Below are 20738 nucleotides of genomic sequence, written 5' to 3'. Positions count from 1 at the left end.
TTAAGGAAGTAAGGATCAAACGATAGGTAACAAGGAACTCTGAGGGTCTATTTTGAGTCAGGGTCAAAGAGCTGTAAGACTTTAAGGAACAAACTAACTTCCTCCTTGGACCCTTCTCATTCAACTGAGAGCATTCTAAACAAAGATTTCACAGGAATTTACATGTTCTTTCTTAGGCTTGATCACCTGGGGAATCTGCCCTTTCCAGAACAGGGTGGGCCACCCTGTCATTGTTTTGGGCTTAGGTGGAGCAAGGGAATAAGACAGCCAAGAGATTAAGAGATTTTCTTGCAGAGCAGGAGGACTCAGGCTTTGTCAAAGCCAAAGGGCGAGAGTCCATCACCCCTTTTTGCCATAGCCCCCAAATCCTTCTTTTGGGGGCCTCCCACATGATCATGCCTGTCTTAGGTCGTTCCCCCCTTGGGGAATTTTACCCATCATTGACTGACCAAGTATTGGGGTCCAGGCAGGGTGAGGTATGAAGGAGCAGAAGCGGTGCTCGTGTCAGGGAGATAAGCTTGTCTCGTTGCTGGCTTACAGTTCCAAGGGTGTTCACTTAGCCTTAGCCTAGGCGGGGGTTACAGCTTCTGATACCAGGCAGGGTGGTTCCCAACAACAGAAAACTTTTAAAACTCAACAATAAAAAAATAAACAACTCATTTGAGAAAATGGACAAAAGATCCGAACAGACAAATCACCACAGAAGATATACAAATAGCAACAATCATGTGAAATATGCTCAACATCATTTGTCATTAAGAAACTGGAAACTAAAAACAGTAATGAGATATTACTACACACCTGTTAGAATAGCTAAAAACTTAAAACACTGGCAACAGCAAATGCTGGTGAGGATGTGGAGCAATAAGGATGCTTATTCATTGGTGGTGGGAATGCAAAATAGTATAGACACTCTGGAAAAGAGTGTTGCATTTTATTAAGAAACCAAACATAGCCCTGCCATGTACTCCAACAAACTGCATGCACTCCTAGATATTTTACTCAAATGAGCTGAAAACTTATGTTCACTCAAAGCTATGCACATGAATATTTATAGAAACTTTACTTATAATTGCAAAAACTTGAAGCAACTAAAATGAATTATTTATAAATTGCATTCATAAAATGTAATATTTTTGATTAAGACAGATATCAAGTAGTGAAAAAACATGGAAGAACCTTAAATTCATATTGCTAAGTGAAAGGAGTCATCCTGAAATGGCTATATCTATTACATGATTTTAACTATATGTCATTCAAGAAAAAGCAAGATTATAAAAATAGTGTTACAGAACACAACAAGGGGGGACTGGGATGATATACTATTATTGAAGGAAGGCCCCAGGTCCGTTATGTCCGCCGCCAGAGGAAAGATGTCTCTCAATGCCAGAGGTTCATGAAAAGGAGAGGAAATTTTTTTTAATGCTATACTAACTTAAAGTAGTGACCTAATGTCTTCACCAAAATCCCAAAGTCCCTTAAAACACCCACAAACAGACACAGTCCTTCCTTCCTTCCCCTTTGCCCAGTCCAGAGTACCATATCTCAGGAAAGGAAATAGAAGTCCATGGCTCAGGCAGTCCTCTGGTTATTCCCAGTAGTACTCCATCTCGACTGGGAGACCTCCCTGGGTTCCCGGCACCCTCAGCTGAGTCGCCAGGATCTCTGCTAAAACCAGGTGGTGGTTCCCCCTTCTAAAGCTGTGGGGGTCCCCACTCTGCCAGGCCACGTGGTTCCCCCTCTCTCAGGGCCGCAGGAGTCTCCACTCCATCAAGTCCGAGTGGTTCTCCCCCAATGGCTGCACATGGCTCTTCTTCTCAGGGCTGCGCATGGCTCTCCTCTCAGGCTGGGCATGGCTCTTCTTCTCAGGGCTGTGCATGGCTCTCCTCCTCAGGGCTGCGCAGGCTCTCCTCCTCAATGGCTGCCAAATCTGGGTTTAAATCCCTGTGGCCAATCTTCCTCTGCAGCCTCACTTCCGACTCCTCCCACACTCGGCTTCACATGCCAGAACTCGTATCCTCCAGCTTTACTGGGCTGCCCTCATGAGTCTGGGCAGGTGTGGCCCCATGTCCTGGAGCCAATCCTCTCTGAGCTCCCACACAGGCGCTGTAACTCAGGGGACCCGCCCCCACAGTTACATCTGGGTGGGGAAGTTACTTCCATTCCCCTGGCTTAGAGCTGATCACAGCTACTTAACATATCTATGCAACCAGTCAAAGGTTATAGATATGCCAAACTACCATGCCAGAGCTTAGCTGCAAGGCTGTTGCTACGCTAAACAGCTCTCAGTGGCCCTGCTCCATTTGTCCCTTCCCCCAACCCACACCCTGGGGGGGGATGGAGACATCCCAAAATCTCCTGGACACCTTAAGTTCTGGACCGCATTTCAAATGCCCATTTGGGGCCCCCCCTCTTGGCTGCACCCTGTAACAATAGTGTGAAGTTCGGTTGTTTTCAGGGGTTCAGAGAGAGGAAGGGTGGGATGAGCTAGATGGAGCACAGAGGCTGCCTTACTGGTCTTTCCCTATTTAGACCTTCTAGTAAGATAACAGCTTTCATTAGACTTTCTATCTCCCACTTTTTGGCTTATGTGCTAGCATTCAGGAATCTCTCTTGCCCATAAAACAGCTATGTAGGGTCAGCTTAGAGAAACTTAAATGTTAACACATGTTAAAAGAAAAAACCCCAACCAGTTCAACATCCTCAGTTTACAGTAAAGAAAGTCATGCTCCAAGAAGTTTCTACCATTATTTTAGTTACACAGCCACAGTCCCTTATTCATTCTTTTGAAATGCATAGAACTTTGAAAACTGAAACTTCGGTTGCACAAGTCTGACCTAAAGCAATGACAAAACCTGATGTATAGGGGACCAGTTTGTTTAGGTCTGGCAAATGTGACTCAGCTCTGTATGGAAAACCTACAGAATCGAGGTGTTGGGCAGGAGCCAGACCTTCAAACCGAGTTTTCCCATGGGAATCAGGCCTAGAAAATGCATGCAGACTGTTATGGTTTGCTCTTGCTAAAACTCCATCACCCTGGTCTGAAACAGTAAATGTATTTTGTCTATCTTCAAGGTAATTTCCAAAGCCTGTGTGAATTTTCCCAAGGATGGAGCTAATCAGCTTCCCACCTTTCCCTTCTGCATATGTTATTTTCATTTTCTTGATTGTACCTAAAATGTATACAATAATATTCTATGTAATAGATAATAAATTCTTCTTTGATGTAAGACCCAAGAAAAACAATAAAAGCTTGTCTAGGCAAGGGTTGGGACACTCTCCTCTTGAAAGAATGACTGTGCCACCCCTTTGTCTCCATAGGATTGCTGTAGCTTGTGCATTTGTTTTTGTCTTTAGGCACAACAGGTAGACTCTGCTAGCTGGAGTCCGCCACATCTGGTGCCCAGGAACAGGGACCCAGAGGCTATGAGCCACAGTTGTGGCCAACACACCAACTTGGTTGGAACACGTGCATCAGCCCCGGTAAGAGCCAACAACACTGAGTGCTTTTCGGTAAGGTCATAGGGTGTGCTGTATTTCAGAGAAAAATGGTATTTTTCCAAGGTTGCCCTTTCTTGCAACCACACTCTCTTTAGTAAGCAGAAGCCTTGCACTCTCTCTCTGGCAATCACCACACTTCTCAGGCACCGGTTGGGTAGTTAAGAGCCACAAGGGCACGCGCCACTGAAAGTCACCCGTGACAGGATAAACTGGACGTGGACCAACTGCAAGCAAAAGTCCACACGAGAGCCACACTGTAAAAACATTCATAAGTCCATCCCTGTGGCACAACCCCCAATCAGTTTTTAGTCTTGTGAGAGAGAGCAATGAATTTTCCTTTCAATTAGCTTTTTTTTTCTTACAAATGCCTCTGCACGTTCTTTCTTTAAAAGCTGCTTTTTACAGACCTTTTGATTCTGCCTTTTCCCACCACACGCCCGTAAACAGAAAAGCAGATAGTAAATGAGTGTTTCAGTTTCAACCAGACTCTGAAGATTGCTTTTAGAACTCAGTGTTAGTTACAGGGTTATTTATGAGCGTCTCAGCTTTTTGCTGAAGCACTGAAGATAAGAGGCATTCCTCCTGTGGCTTGAAATCTCAGGCTTTCCCTACCTGAGTAGGGGCCTTGTGGAGGTGTCTGGGGTCAATTCCCTGGACAGGCAGAGGCCTCACAGGGAATTCCAATCACAGTAATTTAACTCTCAGCTGGGTCAGGGAGCACAATATAAAGGTGGTCACCTGGCACTTTGAGCCCTCCTCACAATATTAAATGTGTGAGGGGAAAACCTGAAACCATAAGTGGGGTTAGGGTACCCTGGATACCAGGAAGCCCTCCCTGAAGGTTTTCACCATCAGTATATTATGACCCACTACATTCTTTTCACTAAAACAAGTAGGATTCAAGGTGTAGATGGAGTGAGTGAAACTGGTTTTGTAATTGCTGTGCTTGAAGCAGGAAGAATTTTAGAACAAGATTCTATTAAAAAAAATTTTTTTAAAGCTTCTGCAAATCCTCAACTGTGGGGAACGGGCTCTCTAAAGAACAAGAGCAATGTTTTATGTTAATTCAGCAGCTTTTTAAGGATGCTAAATGTCTCCCTGATAAGAATGTTTAGACTTAGTTATTTAGAACAAGTTGGGCAGAAGTTGAAATAGCACCAGGTGGTGTGAGATAAAGGCTAGTGTCTCATTCTATCCTTTAGAGGGTTTAATTGAAAGCACTGGTTTGCCCGAATTTTGTTTTTGTTTCTGTTTTAAATGTAACCTCTCAGTCTCAAAATGTTTGGTAAATGGAATGAGATCTCTAATGTTGTTACATCAGAAAGAACTTAAATTGATTATTTATAAAGAAAAAAGATCTCACTTCCCTCAGACAGTAAAAAATGCAGGAAGAAAAACAATGAGAAAATGTGTCTTTTAACCTAGCTGAATCCTCTTTCTGAAGGCCCAGAGACTGCTTTGGTCCTGGGAACAAGCTATGCCAAGCTTAGCATCCTCCCTCTTCCTACTCCTGCCTCCCTAAAGTTGTCAAGGGCACTAGATAACGAGACAGCTCACCTTGAGCACATTCCAGGAATGAAGTAATCACCAAGAATAGAAAAAAAAAAGTAAATGTATTTACCAGTAGAGAAAAAACTGTTTCTAAAAGTTATGAATGTGTTCATAAATTTGTTAATCTAAAGTATGCTGGGATCGGGGTGTGACATGTTAAAAAATATTAAGAACCATCCTTGTTTATGCTGCAGCTGTGACCTTTTACTGTAAAAATAAAATATAGTGTACTGTCTCTGGGGAGAAACTAGCCTTTCTCCACAGAAGAATAAGTATCATTTTTTAACTCAATACCTGTAAACACTGATCGTTTCCTTGGGGAAGAACTATTTCCCAGAGGGAAGGGCTAGTCAGTCGAGTCACGAAAGGTCCTTGGCACGTAACCACCTTTTGTCTAAAACATATTTGAGGCAGAATCCCCCCACCATCCTCCCCATTTTCCTTACAAACTCTGAACCCAGGAACTACCAGGTCTTAGGAACAATAGGGTAGTTAACTGGCTGCTCAAACTCACTGCAGCTTGCAAAAACAGCAGGGGACCTGTCTTTCCAAGCAGAGAAACAAATAACACTTTTGAAACTAAGACTGTTTTTCAGCAGCCATTTAGAACCAAACCTCATTCACACTGCCCCCTACCTGTTGCAAACTGGAAAGCCAAGTGTTAAGGGCTAAAAATCAAGAGGAGCCCTCCAGGAGGCCCAGGAGGGCGAGAATCAGACCTCCTGGGCCCTAAACAGGAAAAGTAATAGAAAAAGTTAAAGGACTATTCTTTATCACTCCCAAGCTAAGCAAATTATTAAGGTATGCCCTGACTGTCAATCCCTTACTGAGGCACCTCCATTCATGGGAGTTAACCCTTGAGGACTAAGTTCTCAACTGATTTGGCAAACAGATGTCACTCATTACTCTCCCTTTAGAAAATTCATATACATTACTCTGGTGCCCCACATGCATCTACTTTAACAGGAGAATCTGCTAAAAATACATAAGCCCTTTGGTTTGAAGCCTTTAGTATTTAGGTTGGCCTCAGCAAGGTTAAAACTGATAATGCCGCAGGATATCTTGCCTATTCTACTCAAGCTTTCCTTCAGCGTTGGAATATCCAACATAAAACAGGAATACCTTATAATCAACTGGCTAGGCAATTGTTGAACGGGCACATCATACCTTTAAATCTTCTTAAAAAAACAAAAAAGGGGGAGTCAAGAGTCTGTTACGGAAAAGACGACTCAGACGGCCTGGGAGTTTACAAAGTGGGGTTTATTCACACATGCGGACCCAGAGGAGATAAAAATCCAAATTCTGGGAAATGAGCTTAAGCTAGAGGCTTCTTCTATGCTTGTTACACAGGCAGAAGGAGGAGGGGAAGGAGTGCAATTGCTAAAACGGGGGTAGTGTACATACGACCTTGAGACCAACTGCTTATCTGGGAACAGGTTGCTGTCTGGGAATGGCTGCTGGTCAGCTCCTACCCAAGAATGGCTACTGCTCAGCTCTGTCCTGTCACAAGTCAACCCCCGAATATTTGATTATGTTAGCTATGTTTACCTATAATTTTCTAAATTGTGATGAATCACCTCTGTACTCTAAATGAAAACATTTTCGGAAGAAGAGCCAAAGTCTTGTTATCCTCAGGTTTATATAGAGATCTGCTGGAAGATGACTCTTGGCAAGGCCCTGTAGACCCTCTTAACGTGGGAATTACCTTAATAATTATACATTGTTTCCATCCCTACAGGTCCTGTCTGGCTTCCAGTTAGAAGGGTGAAGCCTTATCATGAACAAAACAAGGACATCAAGCTCCACTACCTGGAGATGAAAAACTGATTAGCTAGCAAACCACATAGCCCATTAGAAGAAAAACAAGCACTGGATGCCCGTGCCAAAAAATACAATCTATGTTGCTAAGTATTTTACCAGTTTATTTTTCTGTTCTTACTGACACTTACTTTGTGCTTTCCTTAAAAGAGCAACTTTGTGCTGCAAGCAAAAGCGCAATACAGTAATTAGTATTAGTTTTCCATGGTAACTACGGTTGGCCTATGTACCCAGGAGGGGATTTATCATACTCACAATCCCCTTACAGTTCCTCCTTGTACTTTAGACAGTAGCCATAAAGAATTCAGTCTCTTTGTCTTTGTGCAGAGGACCAAATGCCACCATTGCTTTTCTCCCCAAAAGTCCTTTTGTAGCAGAGAACTGGGGAGCTAATTGGAAGGTACTGGCTCTGCCTCAAATTCCAATATACTAATATGTGGTGGAGAGGCCCGGTACCAGGGCACCGGGTATCAGAATTGTTTCTTCCAACTACACTAGCCCTTGGCATTACAACTTTTGGAAATGGGCTTGCCTTTATTGCTAGAAAATGCCTGTATAAAAAAAAATTTAAATGTCCTATACCAGGATGGCCCTCCAAAGCAGGATTGGGCCATGGTTTGTATCTCTCACCCTTACTTGTTTTTAACAACTCCAGGGACAGCTTCAAGTCTTTTACAATAATCAGCAAAAATTTATTCTCTGCCTGTCCCTGCAGGCTCCATGTATGTCAGCTGTTTTACTCATCTCAATATTACTCAGTTAGCTTCACTATGGTGTATATAGTTAGAAAGACAAACTCAAGTATGGGTGCCAGTTAATGTAACCAGAGAATAGGAAGATCCCAATGGCATAGTAGACGCTTAACAATGTGCTGGCCTCCTTAAGAGTCCAACAGTTTGTTGGCACCTTAATTGCATTTATTGTTTCTGCTATAGTTGTTGCAGCTACTGCTGCCATGGCAACCATTGCCCTCATTAAATCAATTCAAACTGTTCATACTGTCAATGTTCTTTTAAACAGTTCCACCTTACACATGCTTAAACAGGCCCAGATTAATCAAGAAATCCTGACCTCAGCTTTCTGCAATTAAATCAGCTCTCAACTGGACATGCCAGGACATGCTAGTGACCTGTCGGTAGCTGACCTGATTTTCTGATGGTAGCTCACCATCAGAAAATCAGACACAGAGGCCATTTCTTATTGTCACCTAATTTTTCACTCTCCTCCTTAGTCTCTTTTCCTCCACTATACTTCAGTTCCATTAATTTGTTTTCCAAGGATAGGTAGGAAGATAAGTGCTTTTCCCTTTTCAAATTCAAAATCACTAGAGAGAAACTATTCAATTTAAATGTAATTTTTGCTCTTAATACTTTTGGATGAAAAACATTTGAAATGCAGGGAACACTTAGTAGCTACAACTGAGTATGTGACCAATGGAAGAAAGGAGAAGCTAAGGAGCTTGAAAATCTCAAAGTAAATAAGATGACAGAACTCAGTTGTAGGAGTCTTCTAAGAAGCACATTATTCTTCCACATGTGGCATTGAGAGCTTATATTGAAAATGCCTCATTGGGCACAAGGTATTATTACTACAGTACCACTAATCTCTGACATGCAAAGGAAATCTAGATAGTTAGCTGTATGTGTTAACTTGGGTGTCTGAGATTGCGAGCCAGGGGAGCAACTGAATGTGTTGTAGAGGGAGAGAAAGCAGGGTGCCTCTCCCTGCAGGCTATGTACCAGAAATAGCTTTATGGACCAGAAACACCTCTGTCCACAAGGGAAATAAAATTCAATCCTCTAGGGGCTGAAGATGTTGGACCTGAGAGATGCCTAAAAGGAGGTATAAATAGAGTTCCAGATTCCTATTCATGTTTTGGACATCTTGCTTTATTTTTTTTCTCTACTCAACCAATTAAATACCTTCAGGATCCTAGAAATGACAGGTAAGTAAACTGAGTTATGCTCAGTGAAGACATATAGAAAAGAAACCAGGAAAAATAGCACAGTAAACTGTAGCACAGAATCTGCTCATTCTTCCTGGAACTGAACTATCTTGCATTTTCCTTAACCTTGATCTATGATGTATTGGATATGGCTTTAACTTTGAATTTGACCTGCAATTGTAGTATCTCTTTGTACTCTCTTATTAAATGGGTCCTCTGCAAAGAGCACAAATGTATGCATTTTTCCTTTTAGAATATGTTAATGCAGTGGCTGTTTTTCTTTGACATGCAGATCTGAATGTTGTGCTTAGATGCATTGAACTTATATTCCAGTAGTGAAAAAAAGGCTGTTATTTTAAAAGTTTGTTAAAGATTACACTTATATTCCAGACACACATATACATATATATGCATGATTTTTCCCATAAAATTTACTGAATATTCATTATATATCAGGTGTTGTGCTAGGTGCATATGAAGAAGATGAAACTCAGAGATTTTTAACTCCCTCTTTATGTAACAAAGGTGTTTCATTAGTAATGGGGCAAGAACACTCTACTTCTAAGCCCAAGCATCCATCACTATGTTAAACTGTTTGTACCTTATAAGAGTAAAATGATTGTTTTGGGGTAAAAATGATCAGTTGGGACCATGTGCTCGGTATAAGAAAATAAGTCACGGCCCTTATGGATACCTTGAACCAGTTCAATCTCTGTGTAGAGGCACGTAGCCTAAAATCGAGAATGTAACTTCTACAGTATTTGAATTCAATTCTATGTAGCCCTAGAATCACACTATCTGTATTACCACACATTGCCCCATTCATATATTAATGATTCAGTCAGAATATTCCATCAGTAATATTATAAAATAATGCCACAAAGAAATCCAGACCTATAAGTTAGATAACTACAAGTGATTATACTACAGTCAAAAAAAAAAAAACACCTAATAAAACAAAACAGATACCTGATATCTCAGATCATGCATAGAATTTAAAGAAAACTGGCAAAACTTATTTTCCTTCCTCTCATCTCCATTTCTCTATTTCTTTCCATCACTTAGACTCTTCCTTCTCCCTTCTTAATGTCCTTACGAAGCCTAACTCACTGTAAGCCTCACCTGCATAGCTGCACTACAGTCACATACGTGACTCTGTCAGATTGGTATGGGTATGCTCCAAAATTATCTTTACTCTCCCCAAAGCATCAAAAGTCCATTAACATTTTTAAACAATGAATTTTAGCTATATGTTAAGTGGTTAAACAGTCAATCTATGTAATGAAAGTAGATCCCTAGACTTATGCATATCAACATGTTATTAAGTTATTTTAAAATAATTACATCCCAACATAAAAGCATAATGGGCAAACCATTTGAGTATCATGTATTCTAACTCACAACTCAAAAAATGGAGTCCAAACATTTCAATCATATAAAATGAGGGATTAAGATATTGAAAGCTTAATAAAAATAAAAGTAAAGATAATAAAACAATACTGTACAATGATTGCTACACTGAACTGCAGTAGAATAGAGATGAAGAGGTAGCCATTCCTGAAGCCTGTATACCACCTTCGAAAATGAGGAATTTAGCTAGCTCTTATTGAGAGCACGGACTGTGAGAGGATGGGAGTCACTTGTCAACTGTTTGTTTTGTATCTATGTCTCTACCTGTGTTTATATCTATGTGTTTATGTACATACACAAATACATACACAGATACATACAGCCTACCCTAATATTAGGTCTCCTAGCTTGACTTTTCACCCAGCAACTCTTACTTCTATCTATATTCTTTGAGAACTATAGAAACTAGTAATCAATAAAGTACCTTCCCTCCCTTTTATTGAAGAACTATGGACCCCTGCTTTATAATATGAAAATATTAAGTTATTTGCCACTGTGATGGTCTTCAGAGATACAAAGTGTATTGTCTCCTTTTCCATCAGTGACCCAAGTGGATCAGAATGATTTCCTTCACCACATGCTAAGCATATCCGTTTACGAACCCAACTCGGTTTGGCAGTAAAAAGTTTTTAATCTTAATCCCATAATTTTAAGGGATTGGTAGGCAGGGATGAATTTATTTCACCTGTGTGTCCTCAACGTCTACTAGCACAGGGCTCAGCATCAAGTCAGCAATCAACCAATGTTGAAGAAGGCATATGTAAAATATTGCTTGAAATATATTTTGTCAAGACCTAGTCCCTCCCTCTTCCCTAAGCAGTATAATCCAATTTCACATCTTTCTGTTTTACTCAGCAATGTGATCAGTAAAATTTTTGATGACATTTTTACATCTAGTTTTATTTTTATAGCTAGTATTGGATGGTCATTAAGATCATAGCTTTCAAATTTACCCTGCCTGACTTCAAGTCCACGGTGACCAGCAAATGGCTAAATGAAGGTCTATGGGACCTATCCTTTTTGTCATACATAGGAATTATAACAGTATCTATGTCACACATTATTTTAAATGTATTTTCAATAGGCTATTGTGAAGATAATATTAATATAGAGTATTATAACACATATTAAGAATTTATGAAATGTTAATTTTTTTCAGGATACAATATTTAATTCTTCCATGGAAGAAGTCAGAGTGGACTTTTAGGTGAGTTAATCCATCTCATTATTCTTTTATAGGGAAGAATATATTGGGGAAAATATCTGATCAGATATCATTCAGCCTAAGGTGATGTTCCTGTATCCTCAGTCAGCCCTGTGGTCTTTCATTGAAGGTACTAGGTCTGGAGTATGCAGCCACAGATGGGGCCTTCTTTTTACAATCACACTAATCCCCAGGATATATGGTATGTCCTGATAGGAGTCCCAGGACTGGAAGAGGCACACACTTGGATCTCCATCCCTATCTGTTTCACATACATTGTGGCTGTCATAGGCAATATCTTCCTAATCTTTTTAATCATGACTCAGACCAGTCTGCATGAGCCCATGTATCTCTTCCTTTCCATGCTGGCCTTCGCAGATGTCCTGCTTTCCACCACAACAGCCCCCAAGATGCTAGCAATCTTCTGGTTCCATTCTGTGAATATATCCTTTGGTAGCTGTATATCACAGATGTTCTTCATACATTTCATCTTTGTGGCAGAATCTGCTATTCTCCTGGCCATGGCATTTGACCGCTATGTGGCCATCTGTTACCCACTGAGATATACCACAATCCTAACCTCCTCAGCCATTGGAAAAATTGGCATAGCAGCTGTGGTCAGGAGCTTTCTCATATGCTTTCCATTCATTTTCCTGGTATACCGACTTACATATTGTGGGAGAAACATCATTCCCCATTCCTACTGTGAGCACATGGGCATTGCCAGATTGGCATGTGACAATATCAACATCAACATCATTTATGGCCTTACTGTGGCTCTGATCTCTACAGGACTGGATGTGGTGCTCATCATTATTTCCTACACAATGATCCTTCTCACAGTGTTTCAGAGACCTTCTTGGGCGGCCAGAGGCAAGGCCCTTAGCACATGTGGTTCCCATATTTGCGTCATACTTATGTTCTATGCTCCAGCCTTCTTTTCTTTTTTTGTCCATCGCTTTGGGGGTAAAACCATCTCTCACCATATTCACATTCTAGTTGCCAATCTCTATGTGGTGGTGCCCCCTATGCTCAACCCCATTATTTATGGGGTGAAGACCAAACAGATTAAAGACCGAGTAATTTTGCTTTTCTCCCCCATCAGCACATGCTTTTAAAATAAAGAATACATCAAAAATTAAGAATTGAGTTATTACCATGTGACCCAGTAAACCTTATTCTGCATATATATCCCCCCAAATTGAAAATGTTTATTTCATTTATTCATAAAAATATATGCACTCCTATGTTCATTGCAACATTATTCACAGTGGACAAGACATGGATGTCTTCAATGTATGATTGGATAAAGAAGAGGTGGTACATATATACAATAAAATACTACTCAGTCATAAGAAAAGATTAAATACTGTCATTTGAGACAACATGGATGGATCTTGAGAATATCATGTTAAGTGGAATAAGAAACAAAAAGTTAAGTACCACATAATTTTATTCATATGTGGGATATAAAGCTGAAAGCAACAAATGAACAAGGAATAAAAACCCAAAACTCATAGACACAGTATAGTTGTTACCAGAGGGAAGAAGGGTTGGGAGTAATAAAAGGGCATAAGGGGTCAAATACATGGTGACAGAAGATGATTTGACTTTGTGTGGTGGGCGCACGATGCAACATACAGAAGATGTAGCATAGAATTATACTATTGAAACCTATATAATCTTGTTAACCAATGCTACCCTAAAATTAATTAAAAATACAATAAAAATAAATTAACGGTATCTCAGTTCTTCTAGAAATCCTATTATTATGTGTTTTAATTTATTCCTAAAAATACATGAAGATAAATGACAAAAGAAAAGTATTTCAAGATTCAACCCAGATTAACTTTTCATGTATAAAGCTAGGAAGTGAGTGAGTCACTCAGGTTTTTTTATAGACAGTTGAAATTCTGCTGAAATAGAAACATTCTTATGCTCTCAGTTGATCATTGAGCCAATAGAATGAGTCCTCCATATTTTAGTTATTTTTCTCAGCGTGTATTTCATAAGTTAAAAAGTGAGCTCTAAAATCAAATAATTTCTCCCCATTATGGGGGGCAAGGTGGGAAGGAATTTCAGAAACAACTATAAAGGACAAATGGACAAAACCAAGGTGGGGTGGAATCAGGGGAGGGAGGGAGGGAGGACTGGGTCGGGGGAGGAGTGATGGGAAAAAATGCAGATACTTGAACAATAAAATTAAAAAATTTAAAATTAAAAAATTTAAAATCAAATAATTTCTGAATGACTAACATCTTATACAGTATAGTGTATGGGATGGACACACAGGGCACCACAAAAGTAAGTTTACAGTTGTAAGTACATGAAACACAGTTCGTGCTTATATTATCATTTGTTAATTTTTGTTTTATTTTCCATACAAACAACTAAAAACCTATTTGCCCCACCCTGTACAGTATATATTTATGGAGTAAATGAATAATACTGAATTAAAGTAATATCCAACATTACATTAACCCACCTGAAACCACACAGATAACTTAAAAACTAATACTTCTGTTCTACATGTTGGGGATGGAGGCACAAATCATCAAAGAGCATCCTGATATTAATAAAGACTTCACTAGGGGACTAAAGGATTGAACACTTTCATACCCAGGACACAAAAATAAAAGTCAATGGAACATTAAACAGGATGCTTACACAGAATACAAGAGTCTCTTGTATTAAAGAGACTCTAATCTGACCAAGTATAATTATCTATGAACTTGTCTCTAAACTGTGCCTTAATTCCTTCATATCTAGAAAATATTTTTATAACCTCTTCTCTTCAAGGCCTAGCACAATCCCATGAGAATGTGAAATCTGACCTTATTTACACTTAAAGAAAGGCATATAAAACCTTTGAGGTGTTCTTTTGAATATTTATAAGCTTTCGAGGGTTAGGTTTTTTAAAATCTTTTCTTTATAACACACACACACACACATATATATGTGTGTATATATATATATACATGTGTGCACCAGAAAAGAAGAAAGTTATGAATGGGCTTTCCTATATCACTTTCCTTTTTGGGAAGTGGGGGAGAAGACAGAAAATATAAGTAATTTGTGCATAGTGGTACTGGGTTAAATAAACACCATTTTGATTTATCTTCAAAATATTTGGATTTTACCCATATATTTTTAAAAATTCAAAGTACTGGTAGATATTTTTCCTATAGTACTTTAGATATCTTTCTGTGAAATTTATACTCAGTGCTATATTTATTTATCCTAATACTACTAATTAATGCAGCTAACAGTATCTGCATTTTATAGGTGAAGGACTGGTCTGTAGGACAGGGAGATAAAGTTGTTTTCTCAAGCTTTCAGGGAAAGGGGCAGGCTTGAACAGAAACCCAGGCTTATACAAATAATGTGGATCAATTAACAATTTTAAGGAAGAAAAATATGATTCAGATAACTTTTTAGAATAGCAAAATGAGTATTATGTAAAGGGTCATATATTTACAAAAAGGTAAGTTAAAAATCAGTACCAACAGTCAGTGTTAAAAATGAAAATTTTATTTCCTTGAGCTTTGGAGATCTAGATAATTGCCTTGGCTTGAAAAATATGTTCAATTCACCTTAATTTCAGCAAAAAAGATTGTTTTAGGGATTAAAAACTTTGATGTTATGAATCCTGGTTTGCCTGTTGCACACTAACTGTAAGAAATTCTACATTAACTATTGGTTATCAAGTGGTAAAATGAAATTATTTTAGTATACATGTCATTACTTTGATAATTAAATGAAATACGTCAGATAATATATTCAACATTTAATAAATATTCATTTTTTGGTTTTGATAATAATGATAATTTTTATAAATAAACACATCAAAGAAACCAGTCCACCAAATAACTTAGCCCTCCTTCAAATAACCCTCAGAAAATGTTTGGAATTGGGTTACTGTCATAGATAGTGAAGTCACATAAAATTTTGACAAAAGTTGCTGTAAATAAATTTATGACTCAAAGGCAAATTCTTCAAGGAATAAAGGAGAGTAAGAGAGTAAATGTATTACAGCATGACAGAATATTTGATTCTGTGGCCTTAAGATATTTTTATGCTCACAATTGGCAATGGGAAACTAGGAAAATGCCAATTTTGTATCTAGAATGCATGAAATAAGAGAAGAACAAAATATGATTGAATTGGCAGCCTTAATTTTAAGGACACTTTCAGGTTGAGGGCTCAGAAATGTGCACATGCTGAAAGGGATTAGGAGGTCACTGTCCGCACTTAACTGCCAAAAGCAATATGCTGAGCTGTGGTCCTGGAATTTTTGAAAGAGACTTTTCATGCCCTGGTGTGTCTCCTTGACCACTAAATCTCCACCTACAGGACAATGACCGAGGGAGACATAACAGCACAAAAAATGGAAATGTAGACTTCTGAAGGGGTTTAAGAAAAACTGACATATTCTTTCAGATCACACACACACACACACACACACACACACACACTCATGCATGCGCGAGGTCTGTCCAGAAAGTTTCCAGCAATGTCATATGAAAAATAGAGACGTTTATTGAAGATACAAGATACAGTGTACATAGGAAAATGACACTTTAGTCCCCTTAAAGCAAGCACCTTGGGACCTCACACAGTTCTTCCGATCACCATCACTGCACCATCTTATTTTTCTGAATCTCATCAACAATCTGACATCTCTTCCCTTTCAAAGGTGATTTTAATTTTGGGAAAAGCCAGAAGTCTCAGGGTACGAAGTCTGGGCTGCAGGGGCGCTGAGTCACCTGGGTGAGGTGATATTTCACCAAAATCCCTGCATGAATACTGTCTGATTCCAATTATATAAAATACCTAGAATAAAAATTTATAGAAACATCCAGTAGATTGAAGATTACCAGGGAAATGAGAATTACTGCTTAATAGGTATATAATTTATTTTTTTGGTGATGAAAGTTTTGCAGTTAGATAGTGATCATGGTTGTACAACATTGTGAATGTTATTAATGCTACTGCATTGTGCATTTAAAAATACTTAATGTGTAAATATCAAATCACTATTTTGCACACCTGAAACTAATATTATAATACTATATATCATTTATACCTTAATTAAAAATAAGAAAAATGTTATTTTTAAAGTAAAATTCTTTTAAAATGTTAATATGGCAAATTTAATGGTACATAGCTTTTACCACAATAAGGATTTGAAAATAAAATTGAAAAAAAATCACCAGTAAAACACAATACAATATTAATATTCTGAGTGGGATGATATTAAATTAATACATTGTTTTTAATACAATTATTACTACTACTATGAACAATATTCAGTGAACATTTCCTACATTTATTTCCATCACACATAATTTTTTTACCATTTTGAATGAGGTCATTTTCTATTTCATTTTTTCTTTAATTATTGCTGCTATAAAACATTATTGACTTTATTTAGGTATAAGTTCAAAATAAAAAATTGTATGTATTTAATATGTAAAACCTGATGACCCAATTTAGGTATACATTATGAAATATTCACCTAAACTAGGCCAATCAACATATCCACCAATTAATGCCTGTACAATTTTCCTCTTTTTCTTCTTTGTTGTAGCAAGAATACACAGGACTTGTCCTCTCGGCAAATTTCAAGTACATAATACAGTATAAACATTATAGATTTGTATGTTATTCTTATAGACCTCTGTTGACTTTCTTATGTTTTATAGATTAAAAAATCACATTATCTTCAAAATAAGTAAACAAATAAATAAATAAAAAATAATAAACAAAATTCAGATTTGTCTTTTTCTCTTATTTTCTACACTTCTTTGATTTATATTAAACCTCAATTATAACAGTATTCTGCATTAGTTTTGATACTGGGTATTCTGATCTGGTTTACTCTCATTACACTTTTGGATACTTTTTCTTAACATTTTTTGCTTTATGTCATAAAGTTTTATCATACATGAAGCCACTGAAGACATAGTAAAAACCACAAGGTGGGAGATTTATTCTTCTGACTATTCTGGTTTCTAAATCTGTCTCTGGGGAAAAACTACATACAGTTCATCTACTGAGATGATATAACTTTTGAATCTCCAAGCTTCAGAGTCTGATGAAAAATTATGCAGCCTCTCCCTCTATGAAGGCACTCTTCTCAGTTTATTTAGTCATCTCTTAGTATCTTAATTTAAAATATAGGTGTCAGATCAGAGGCACAGAAATGTGGACTAGGCTGACAGCTGTAAGAGAGGAGGTGTCGGTGGGGACTAGTTTAAAAAAAATGAAGGGATTAGTCAAAGAACATGTATGAATGACCCATGGACATGGACAATGGTGTGAAGACAGACTGTGGGAATGGGGGGAAGGCTCTGGGGGATGGGCAAAGGGGAACATTTGAGACAACTATATTAGTATAAAGAATAAAAAAGACTAAAAAGGCAAAATAGATCTTTGCAAAGAAATAAACATATTTCAAGTTACACATACATATATATGCATATATGTACACACACATGTGTGTGGGGGGGTGTCTGTCCAGAAAAAGTCCAACTATTGTTATTATAATGAGAATGGTTTGTGCAACATCAACCTGGCAGCAAAGGAGAATGGACTGTAATGGGCATGTGTGAATGATAACAACTTCACTATACTAGTCACTAGTAGACACCAATGATTGAATATGTGTATTGCTTGGCCATAGCATTCAAAATGATTGAGCAAGTAGAGAAACAAATTTGCATCAAATTTTGTGTTAAACTCGAATATTCCTCTGCGGAAATTATTCCAATGATTCAGAAGGCTGCAGCTACGGGCAACTGGTGACTGGCAGCTTCACCATGACAATGAGCCCACGCATGCATTGCATCTTATGCAGGCATGTTGGGGGAAATATCAAATCACCCAGATGACTCAACCTCCTTACAGCACAGATCTGGTGCCCTGTGACTTCTGACTTTTCCCAAAACTAAAATCACCTTTGAAAGAAAAGAGATGTCAAACTGTTGAAGAGATTCAGGAAAATACAACGGGGCAGCTGATGGTGATTGGGAGAACTGTGTGAGGTCCCAAGGTGCCTACTTTGAAGGGGACTAAGGTGTCATTGTCTTATGTCCAATGTTTCTTGTACCTTGTATCTTCTTCAATAAATCTATTTTTCATAAACAATTTAATTAAAATTGAAATAGAATATGTAGTTCCTCAAAATGATTGGGGGAAGGACAGACCAGCAATTAATATATAGTATTGAAAAAATTATTTATATATTTGAGAATAATTAAATGAAATCTTTAATCACCCAAGTCCTCAGAATGAACTCCAAATGAAGTAAACATTTTCCTCTCTCCCTTTCTCACTCTCCTATTGCTGTCTCTTTTCACTATTACTGTCTAATCATTATCTGTATCACTTTCTGTCTATTTCTACTGTTCTATCTCTATCTCCATTGCTGTGTTTTTTACTTTGTGTATGGAATAGCATTTTATTTTATTTTATTTTATTTTATTTTATTGTTTTATTGTTCTTCAAGTACAGTTGTCTCCATTTTTCTGGCACCACTTTCCCCCACCCCACTCACCCCCACCTTCCATCTTCAATCCTTCCCCCTTTTGGCTTTCTCCATAGATCCTTTATACCTGTTCCTTGACAACCCTTTCTCTTCTTTCCCCTGTGGAAGAGCTTCTTAAGAATGCAAATAATGTCATAAATATATGTTAAATTGACTACATAAAATTATGTATGTCATGTATGTGACAAAATGAACAAAGTTAAAAAGCAAGAGATGTATTCAAAATATTTAAAATATAAAAGTGTTCTACATCTAAATTATAATTAATGATTTAAAAAATTAAGTATTTCCCTTATTTTTGTATATGCATATGTTTACGTGTATTTCCTGACATGCCTTTTAGTGAGAATAACTTCCTCATCTTCTCAAAAATCTAACTGAAGAATCTGAGAATAATTATTCATAGTTAATTGCTCCTTCAGGACCTGTCTCATCTTGCCTCCCCTTCTAGTCAGCTAAGCGCATATAAGTAGAAGTAGAAACCATATCCACAGCCCAGTTGGAAGGAAACAACAAGAAAGGGGATGCATGGATGCTTGTTCTCAGTGCCACCTGGACAAGTAAGTATCTTATACCTAGGATTAACTGGCTGTATTTGTGCTTAATGATATACTGATACTGACTTGTACCATTTTGGCAAAGCTGATTGTAAACATCTCAGTTCTACATTCAGTGGCATCATGGTGGTAGCATTAAATTTCAACAGAAGTATTTCAACAAAAAAATGGTAACTGGCACAGATCACAGAATTTTCACTCAGAGAGCTGATTGTTAAACATTTATTAGCACTCCAAGGGTTATAATGAACCAAGGGCCTTATCCCAATATAGAGGGAGAACTCACTTTCACTTACCATTGCCATTCCCAAGCCCCATTCTGAATTCCATTTCTGGTCTTTAATCTTAATCCAAGACTGCTACAGATGAGTAGAATTTTAGTGTAATAAACTTGTTCCCAGATACCCTAGTCCTGGACCCTACAGCATGATCACACTTAGACTGTAAAATCCTGATGCTTTTAGTGTTGCTCTCAGCCCTGACCCCATGTTCTTGAAGGAGACACGGACTTTCCTGCGAAACATAGAGAAACTTTCCTCGTTGCCTGTGGATAGCAGGTAGTGAAAGTGTGAACTGGTAAGTTAAAAAAAATACATTGGAAAATATAAAAACTAGGGGAAACTATGTTAATTTTCTAATTTGTTAATTTTTCTTTTTTATTTCATGCATTTAATATTTATTGTGATCAAATATAATGATAAACAATTTACATATTTCATCTTGTATCACTATTATCATATTTCTATTGAATACTTGAGTTAGAGATATGTGACACCCCCAAGATCATAGGTCTATTAAATATAAGAATGCTCTTTACTACTATCATGTAACTTTACTACTCATTCACTCCTGTATAAACTACAGGAAGTTACCAGATCTTTCAATCCTTAATTTTCACATAAACTTGTCACCTCTGTGCTTATTATCACTGCCTTTTACAGCCCTAAATGACCCAGTTTAAGATTTCTATTACTGCCTTCTGCATTTTGTTTGAGGTCATATGGGAAAATTCTTCTACATACCTAATCATATTTCTCTTTGATACACTGTGGTTTTCATGTACCCTTGTTTCAGATGTAAGTTTTTCACTTATTCTCTAAGAAAATGTCTTATCTATGACTGCCAGGAGCTCAGAATTTAATGTATAACAACTAACAAGTGATATATATTTTTTAGTCTTCAAGTACTTCCTAATATCTTCAA

The 20738-nt window shown here is 37.8% G+C and overlaps 1 protein-coding gene across 1 annotated transcript; it reads left to right on the top strand.

The window, feature by feature from the left end:
- Positions 1-11370: 11370 nt before the first annotated feature.
- Positions 11371-12668, top strand: LOC114498904 (olfactory receptor 52Z1). Its single transcript, XM_028514910.2, has one exon. The coding sequence runs from the start codon at positions 11576-11578 to the stop codon at positions 12545-12547; it is 972 nt and encodes a 323-aa protein (XP_028370711.2). The 5' UTR covers positions 11371-11575; the 3' UTR covers positions 12548-12668.
- The last annotated feature ends 8070 nt before the right edge of the window (positions 12669-20738 follow it).

Source organism: Phyllostomus discolor, chromosome 6 (genome assembly GCF_004126475.2).
Source record: "Phyllostomus discolor isolate MPI-MPIP mPhyDis1 chromosome 6, mPhyDis1.pri.v3, whole genome shotgun sequence".
In the NCBI taxonomy this organism is placed as follows: Eukaryota; Metazoa; Chordata; class Mammalia; order Chiroptera; family Phyllostomidae; genus Phyllostomus; species Phyllostomus discolor.
The sequence above is the reverse complement of the archived record's forward strand: the minus strand, read 5'-3'. Positions and strand labels throughout refer to the sequence as shown.

Excerpts from the sequence above, each read along its gene's own strand:
- LOC114498904 (XM_028514910.2), top strand. The coding sequence starts at position 11,576 with ATGCAGCCACAGATGGGGCCTTCTTTTTACAATCACACTAATCCCCAG.